The sequence below is a fragment of the Passer montanus genome, unplaced genomic scaffold (genome assembly GCF_014805655.1).
Source record: "Passer montanus isolate IOZ18808 unplaced genomic scaffold, ASM1480565v1 scaffold12, whole genome shotgun sequence".
NCBI classification, from domain to species: domain Eukaryota; kingdom Metazoa; phylum Chordata; class Aves; order Passeriformes; family Passeridae; genus Passer; species Passer montanus.
The window spans coordinates 12,134,574-12,143,958 of NW_024358722.1; the positions used below are offsets into that span (position 1 = coordinate 12,134,574).

The 9,385-nt window shown below is 42.1% G+C and overlaps 1 protein-coding gene across 1 annotated transcript; it reads right to left on the reverse strand.

Moving 5' to 3' along the window:
- Positions 1 to 1,167: 1,167 nt before the first annotated feature.
- NEK2 (NIMA related kinase 2) lies at positions 1,168 to 9,357 on the reverse strand. Its single transcript, XM_039698068.1, has 9 exons — positions 9,216 to 9,357; positions 8,846 to 9,063; positions 7,582 to 7,819; positions 6,844 to 6,926; positions 6,469 to 6,595; positions 5,416 to 5,635; positions 4,405 to 4,459; positions 4,252 to 4,322; positions 1,168 to 2,372 (listed from the first exon to the last, which is right to left on the reverse strand). The coding sequence occupies exons 1-9, from the start codon at positions 9,309 to 9,311 to the stop codon at positions 2,149 to 2,151; spliced, it is 1,332 nt and encodes a 443-aa protein (XP_039554002.1). The 5' UTR covers positions 9,312 to 9,357; the 3' UTR covers positions 1,168 to 2,148.
- Positions 9,358 to 9,385: the final 28 nt, after the last annotated feature.

The window sequence follows — 9,385 nt, forward strand, 5'->3', positions numbered from 1 at the left end:
AGGGATGGAGCACCACCCCAATTAGGAAAGGTTAAGAGAATTGAGATTGTTCAGCCTTGAGAAGGCGCTGGGGAGACCTAACTGTGGCCTTCCCATACCTGGACAAAGCCTACAAGAAAGATGACAGTCTGTTTACAAGAGCATGTTGTGACAAGACAAGGGGAAATGGCTTTTAACCGAGAGTAGGTTTAGACTAGAGTCTAGGAAGAATTTCTTTGCTGTGAGGGTGGTGAGGCACTGGAACAGATTGCCCAGGGAAGTTTTGGATGTTTCTTGGATGGTCTCTGGCAGTGTTCAAGGCCAGGCTGGATGGAGTCCTGAGCAACCTGGTCTAGTGAAGTGCCCCTGTCCATGGCAGTGAGGTGGGAACCAGATGATCTGCAAGGTCCTTTCCAACCCAAACCATTCTATGACTCTATGAATATGGTATTTCATTAATCAGTATTAATTTTCTTGGTTGCTTGTTTTCCTCCTTTCATAGATACCTGCATTTTATACAAAACATTCTTGAATCCTTTGTATTTTTTCCAATTGTACTGACACCACTGTATCTCACCCTTTAATGTTTTATGGGTTAAGCTACAAAGATCCACATGAAGGCCAGAACTGCATTGCAGTGATTCAGGCACAGAAAAGAAAAACCTGAGTGTGCAAACATGGTGACAAAGTAGGGATTTACCATCCACATACATGTGAGAAGCTTCAGAAATATGAAAGAATGCAGAGGAAAGCTGCACTGATCCACATGGCACATTCCTACACCTACTGCTAGGGAATGACCACCAAAATATTGGTAGTTTTAGATCAGCAAACAAAATAGTCATGTCTAATTTTTTTAAGCAAAGGTTGTGGTGAAAACAGCAACCACTCTAAGAAAATGTTAAGTTCTGCTGGGTTGTTAAGAATCTGCTAGAGCAGATCTGTTGTTGGGTTACACAAGTACTTCTTTATCTGCAAATCAAAACAATTTGGGTTGGAAGAGACCCTTAAGATGATCTAATGTCAAATTAGATTGATGTTTCAAAGAAGATTCTCTCTCAAGAAGTAAAAACCATCTAGAATACCTCCTCAGGAACATTCATAGCCCAACAAGGAAATAAATGTTTTGAAAACAAGCAGCTTTCTAAGAATGTATGTTTTATGGTATTTCAATCCAGGGAGAAAAAAAATCTTTATGTAAAACATATGCCAGACGCTACAGTTCCAAAGGATATTTTAAAATTCACGAGTTGAGTGCATGAAACTTACATCACCTTAAAGTGAGCAACTCGTACACCAGCAGAGAATTGTTAAGGGTAAGATGGAGATACTTCCTAAGCTTCAAGAAAATAAGGATTTACTACTTAAAGGACAACTGTCCCCTGCAAAATCCAGATGCTAATATGCTGGCTAGTGTCCCATCCTGGACAGCAGTCTCAGGGGATCAGTTTATGACAGTTTCCAGGCAAGGCAAAGAAGGTGTTATTTCAAATGCTCTGCCCTGACACAGGCCTTGTAGGAGGATGGACAAGGCATTCAGCTGCTCAGGCAGAAAGGAAAATAAACTCAGAAGTTATGTTATTCTGACCCATCCCACACATTAGTCAAAACATAACATTAAAAGTAACCTGCTTTGACAGAGCACTTAGTAGAAAGAGATGCATAAAATCTGTGCTCTTTTGTTAAAAAATATTTACAAGTGCTGAAAAGAAGGCACTGTTTTCCCACAGAAATCAGATACAGAATATGTTGATACAGAATATCAACACTTCCTTTATCAACAACTGTGCATTACATACAGCATTTTAACCTACAGACTGTGAATTTCTGTACATTTTTCACCTGAATTTTTTTTTACATCAGATTTTTAAACATCACTTATATATATTCATTCTTTATATTTTCAGAAGAGTGAAGTATGGTAAACAGGAGGACCAAAATATTTTTCTTTAATAATACAATTAATTCAGTTTGTTTTATTTGGTATCAAAAGTACCTGTTTTCATCATATAGTATCTCATGCATTATCATAAACTACCTGTCATAAATGAAGAGTTTGTACAACTGTTAAAATAATTTTTCAGTAGGTTCTAGCTTAAGAGAGGGAGGCACAAGTATCTGCCTATACATTTAATCTTCTTTTCAAAGATAAATACATCTGTTGCAGTTTCAACGCATGCCCAAGATTTGTCTGCTCTTTAGTTGATAGTTTTTTTCCAGTTCAGCCAGTGCTTGAGCCCGTAGATTTGCAGCATAGAGACGCCTTTTGAGATCAGAGCTTTTCCCTTTGGAAAGGAAATAGTTTTCCATATTATGAGGTACAGCTTTCTCTTCATTTCCATCAGAGTGTGAGTTCTTCTTTGTTGTAGAAAGGGGAAGCAGGAGTGCGTTATCTTAAGAAATCAAAAAGTACTGCATTAGTGCATCTTCCAGCATTTATTGCTTTTAACCCTGGTGCCCATTTTGTCATCTACCTATGGCTTTAAGTGATCTAATTAAATGCATCTCCATTAATAGCAACAATTATTTTCTATTTTTTGAGGAAAAAAAAATCAAAACCAAGCCTTTTAAATGACCATGGTAAAAGGATATATGCCATAGCAGTTTTTAGGGTGCACCTCCCAATACCTAAGGAAAGATTAGTTGATTAAGAAGACCTGTTTCTTCTGAAGGACAGAAATTAATTAAACAGTAACATAAGCCAGTTCAAAAAGAAAATGCAGAATGAATTTTCAGCTACTGAAAAAAGCTTTTCTTTGCTTCACAGCAGGGGCACATTCAACCTGTCCAGTAGTCTTTGTGCTTTACCCACATTGTTCCAACTCTATCCTTGAATTAAGTCACCAGGGTACAAATTAGGCTCTGAAATTAGGCTTGTATAAACACAAGCAATCTTAGTACCACTATTAGAGAAACACTTGGTCCATTTGTATGAGAATGGGCATAATTTTAGAAACAGTGTCACAAGAGCACCATGGAATGAAATGGAAGAGCAGCAAATCACATGCTCTACAGATATTGCAAAATTTACTCAGTTTTGTGATAACTACGTTCGCTTTGCTGCATTATCAAGCTCGAGGTATTAACCACCCAAACAGGTTTTGCCTATCCTCAAAAACTAATATGCCTGGTAAAGTCAAAATATCACGTAAAGGGGTGGGAAAGGCAGAAGAGAACAGAAGTAAGAGCTGAAGCTCATTTGCCTTCAGTCATCCAGTTTTAGATGCAACATCAGAAAGCCAAAAGCAAGTTTGTTCTCAAATTCTTTAATGTGTCGATGGCAGACAAGATGTTGAGAGACCGGTGGAATTCTCAAAGTTGACAGAAATGTTAGATACAGCTCAAGGAGCACCCACTTTCTAGGGGCATTTTACTTGTGTCCTTTTCTGCTCTGATAGGCACTTCTTGGAAAAAAAAAAAAAGCTACTTCAGTTTTATTTGCTTCGGAGGCAGTGACATGCTTATCTTGCTTTATCAGACCAAAACTAAATGAAGGGAGTGTTACTGCATGTTAAAGAGTGTTTACATGGCTTTGTTCTAGAGTACTACTTCTGACCCAGCCCTTCACTATCCCTAGCACTATTTAAAAAGGCATTTAAATACTTGAATATTATTTTTAATAAAAGATAGGAGCAATTAACAGATGACACCCTTATGATATCAAAGAATGAACAAGCAAGGGCAAAGTGGGTATAAAATACTACTACAAAACAGATTGGACTAGAGGTAGTCAGGAAGTGTTTTAGTACATTTTCAAATGAGTTTTCCTTTCTATAATAGCAGTGTGTATTCTTCATAGTTTATATGATGCACCCACCAGTCACAGCTGGGTACCTTGCAACAAATAATATTTCCTGTGTTGAAGCTTTTGGACATTTAATGAAAACTGAATTTATTTGACATGTGCAATTTTATTTAAATTAACTAAATCAAAGGTCTGTTAAAAGACATCCATACACAAAATAAGTGCAACTCTGAGAAAGGTTTGGGTTACAAGGAGGCACTTCCCTTAGCTCACCACAAGAACCTGACTTCCCAGACAGCACAAAACTGCAGTGCAAACAGTGCTAACTCAGGCTTATGGTTGAGCATCACTCATTAAGTCCTTCTGCAAAGCAGAAAATCAAAAGTCTCTTCTCAACCTTGCAGCCATAACTGGGCTTTGCCTTGCCCCAAGGGGACTGTGCTGAGCACGCTGAGCACCAGGGACTTTCTTCTGGTCACACCAGACTACATCGACCCGTGCAAGCGCCTTCTGGAGTATTTGCATACCTGGACCTTCCGCGCACGTTACCTCCTGCTGCTGCTTCTGGAGACTGCACCTCTTCAGCAGGCTTTCAGCTCTGGTTTGGGAAGAGAAGATTAAGCTTTTTGTTGCAAGACTGTAGAGCTTCTAATACAGACTATTATAGGTTGGGAAGATACCTAGCAAGTTTGTCCTCTGCCAGTCTCTCCCGAACACAGAGCTCCCGTTCTCTCTCTGGAAGCAGAAATGGTAGTATGCAGCGTGAACATGTAAATGTTAGAGTGACTGTGCATGGTGGGCTTCTCTTACAGGGAAAGACAGCAGTAACAGCCAGTCAGGTGCACCCACACTTCTGATTCTATGGCTCTAAACAAAGGGTAACTGCTGTGTAGATACACCTTTATCAATGCACTAATAAAGCAATGCCAAGTACTCTGAAATGCCAGGCACATTTCTGCCCCAAACTGACGGGTCTGCAACAACAAAGTGATAGCAACTTCCTATTCTGCACATTAACTCATGGCACACATGACACCTGGTTTAAATATTTATATAGCAGAGATTATAATTCAGCTATGATTTAACACCCTGCTTACAACAGCAGCAGCTGCTATTCAGGCTCAGATTAAAAAATACATATGGTTAAGAACTGTATTGCAGAGCCTACTGCATATGCAGAGAGATATTTCATGTTGGCGGCAAATGCCAACACCTGAGGACCAGCCATCTATAGACTCACAGGTAAGCTACCTGTGGGGAGCAGCTTCCATAAAAGCAGTTGACAGTTTACTCAAAGATTTTTTTTTTTTCCAGTATGAGGCTCACCTTAGATTACATGTCAGAATAGGCAATGTTTACTTACACAGTAGGTGAAAAAGCAACCTACACTGCACAGTGCAGACCTTATGTTTCTATACACTTTCCTAACTGCCGCTCACTCATGTTTAATAATCTAAACCAGATTTCCATATCTAAACTGCCAGTTCCATCTTAGTAACTTAAAGAAGCTAGTATAGCAAAGTAAGCCCTGAGCATTCTTGGTTTGGTCTTTAGACACAATTCTAGTGGTGAATGCAGGAATACAGTATCCCAGTAAATTAAAATGGGCGTTGTAAAAACCGTCTACTTTTTCTTCCTCCAACAGAATCAGAATCCCATTGCCACGCCCCTCCCAAAATGGAATAGCATACGCTCCAGACGTTGTTCTCTCTCTTTAATGGCTTGCTCTCGCTCCTGTAACTGTTGCTCCTTTCGTTTCAGCTCACTCGCTACAGCATCTGAGAACTGCAGCCTGTCTGGCTCCCATGATCTCAAGCCTCTTTTATCAGAAATCTGTTTTTGTTCTTCTGTCACCACATCTTCTATCAAGGGATGCCGCAGAATATCTTCAACAGAAGGTCGGCAGTAATCCTAAAGGAAATTAGGAAATGGAAAGGCATTACCAATAGGTTCCATCTGTAAGAAGAAACATTGAGGCCAGAGATTTCCAGGCAAGACCAGCTGAGGGGCTGCAAAGTCAAGGAGAGACTGGAGAATACGTGAGTTAGGAAGCTGTAGCACAGCAGGAGGATAAAAGCTAAGGGAGGAGGCTGTTACCAGCCTTCAGATTCAGAGCTGCAAGACTGTCTCCCAGCCCAGGACCCTCTCCCTGCAGAGTCAGAAGCAGGTGGGTGAGCCTGCAGAGGCAGCTGTCAGCAGATTCCTCAGCAAACACTCTGCTGAAGGTTTGGGTGCTTGTTACAGCTTTGGTGCCCCTGCCATGTTCTTCTCAACTCCCCCACACCAGCTGTGGGGGAACAAACCAAACATTAGCCGTATAAAGCAAGCCACAAAATGAAGAAAAAACAGCCTCTTCCAGCTCCTAAACACACTGGAACCATTTTAACCCTGAAGTTATAAGGCCTCAATAAGCACGCAATCAGGAAATCCCATGTAAGCCAATACTGAGGCCACCTTTTGGCATCCTGTGACCCTGGCATGACACTCGAGCTGCTGCCTTTGTTTGATGGAGCAAACTCCTCCCTCCTTTCTCTATGAGGGACACTGCCAGTGACAAGTGAGCTGCTGCCTTTGTTTGATGGACTTGGAGCAAACTCCTCCCTCCTTTCTCTATGAGGGACACTGCCAGTGACAAGGTGAAAACAACCACTACTCCAGGTAGGTTTGTTTCATAACTGAGAAGAAAAACTAGTATTTCAGCACTAGTTCAAATTATAGGTGGAAAATTAGTAATTGCTTCTTACCTTTACATTCAGCATCTCCTTGAGAAGGTCATTCAGCTCATCTGAGTAACGATACGGTATTCGCCTGACCCTCCCTTCTCTTATCTTTTCTGCCAGCTCCTTTTGGTTGAAAGCTGTAAATGGAGGCCTGAAGGAGAAAATTTTTCTTGGATTCTTTCACTAGTTTTACAGGACTATTTTCAGGGAAAAAAAGTATCAGACTATGGAAAAAAACTGCAGTCAAGGTTTGTTTTGACTAACTAATGTCAAGATCAATAGAGAAATAAAAATCTAGGATTAGTCTCTGAAACCTTTAAGCTTTCATCTATATAAAATATTATCACATCTACATTAGCAGTTATGCTTCCACATTGGTTGTCACACTGCCATACTTACGAGAGAGCACATAATTCATACACAATACATCCTAGAGACCAGATGTCAGATTTCTCATTGTACGACAAGTAGTTCATTTGTTCCTAAAGAAAGAGAACAATCTTAGGTTTATTAACAAAGACATAATTCCACTATTGCAGGATAATCAGCTATTATTCAAACCTGAAATATACGGGAGCAACTACTAATATTCCATCTTACTATGATATCTACTCTTACTAGAAGGATTTTAACTATTTGTGGCAGTACTATGCTGCAGAAGACTGAAGTGTTGCACCAATCTTTAATTGATGCAACTCTATTTCAGCCAACATTAATCTTTCCCATATAAAGTGCCCTGTATCAGGAAAATAAGTAATTCCTGCTCATTTCCACTACAACTCAAAATCGTACCATTAGGAGGTAATTCAATAAGCTATTTACCTTAACAGTATGAAGCATAAAAGCTAACTTCCCTGTTCCTTTTCAGGAACAATATACTCCAACACCTCTAGTGTCCCAACAACATAACCAAACTTATACAGCGAAGAGCAACTATTATCAAAAGGAAATTGATTGTGTGGGGAAGAAAGGAGATGAAAATAACTGCAAAATAACCTCGTCTCCAGAACACACATACTTTATGAAAAAAGTCACCTGCATTCACTAAAAGCTCCCAAACATTCATGGACTCTGAGACCAACACAGCACACCTTGGAGAGGCAAAAGGGAAGATAACGTATAGAAGAGAGGTCTTACTGGAGACATGTAGTATGGAGTGCCAACAAAAGTTGTGGCAAAGCTGGTGTCATGGTGCAATATCCTAGCCAGTCCAAAGTCTCCAAGTTTCACATTCTGTTTGCCATCTAGAAAGACATTTGCTGGTTTCAGGTCACGGTGCACAGTGACTGCACCATCACTCCGTCTGTGACACTCCTTCAAGGCCAATGTTAGCTGAGTCAACACTCTGAGAACAAAGCTTTCATCCAAGAAATGCCTGAAAAATGAACACAATGTTTAATTGATTTTCTGAACACTCATCAGTTTGTTTGGTCATTGTCAGTTTTAGTTCCATAACTTTTTAAGAGTACTGCTATAAAGCACCACTCAAATAAGCACTGTCAGCAACAGGCATCTACGTATTCTACATTTAAAACTGATCTTTTAAAATAATTACTGCAAATATGTTAGATGACATTGAGGCTTTCATTGCAGAATCCCTGCAGTATTTCCTTCCTCCCCCATACCACCTAACAAACACATAGCATTTTCACTGCTAACAAATACCAGTTTGATGCTTTTGTGATGAGATCTGTCCCTTTGATCACTTAAGATAACAATATGTTGTCACTTGTTAATAATGAGCAACATACAATAAGAGGCAAATCAGGGCTGATTTTTTAACACAAAATTCCTTAAATGAAAGCACTGATGCTGGCAGGCAGCTGCAGAACTGTTTTAGACTATGCTCACAAAGTAAGAGGTGGTGTCATATCTTTGTTTGGCCTAAGAATGTGAAAACTGACACTATACTTCAGTAGGATGCTAAGTCTAAAATTAGACCAAGGTGAAGACTTATCAACTTGATGTTTCTCCAAGCTTTACATAAAGGCAAATAAAATAGCTTTTCACACTGCGTTCAAAATCACCCCTCCCTTCCACATGCTTTGGCGTTCTCATAAATCCCAGGGTGCCAGGAGTTTCACTCATGGGGAAGACCATGATGCCTGTCAAAAAGAGCTGTAACCTCCTCGTTTATGTTCTTAACCCCATTCAGAGCCAGAAAGCCCCTACAGCTTCTGCCTGACAGGAGAGCTCTGGGTTTCCTACTAGCACAGCACCAACATCCATCCGGTGATGCAGCCAATTGCACAGCTCCCACCGCTCTTGTAACTTTGACGCTTGAGAAGAGTTGTTGGGTCCAGACGGTTAAACCCGAAACTGCTCGGAGGTTACAAAGCAAGTTTCCCTTCTCTCTGGACCGCCCAGGACCCGTGCAGGGCATTCCAGACATCCCACGTGCCTTTCTTGGGCGCACTTGGCGATCAGGCTGGCCAGGTCTCCCCCATCGCAGTACTCCATGACGATGTACAGCGTGGTGCTGCTCCTGTCGATGATGCGGTCGTAGTAGCGCACGATGTTCGGGTGCCGCAGCTCCCTCAGCAAGTTCACCTCCGACACGAGCATCTGCTTCTCCGACTCCGTCATCGCGCCATAGTCCAGCTCCTTCCATACCAAGATCTGCGGGGGCAGAAACACCCTGGGCAGTGACCGGGGCCGCGCGGCTGCCACCGCCGCTCGCTCGCGTGTCGCGGAGAGCCGCCAGCGCCGGCCAGGGGCGCACGGCCGCAGCGAAGCCGCGCTGCCCCCGCCGCTTCCGCCCGCCGCCTCACCTTGCCGTCGGCCTTGCGGCGCACCTTGCGGCACTTCCCGTAGGAGCCGGCGCCGATGGTGAGCAGCACCTCGTAGTCGTCGGGGCGGCCGGGCATGGCGGGGAGCGCACGGACCGCGCCGGGCCGCGCGGGCCCCTGCGCTCGCGCCGCGCCGTTCAAACGCACCGCCC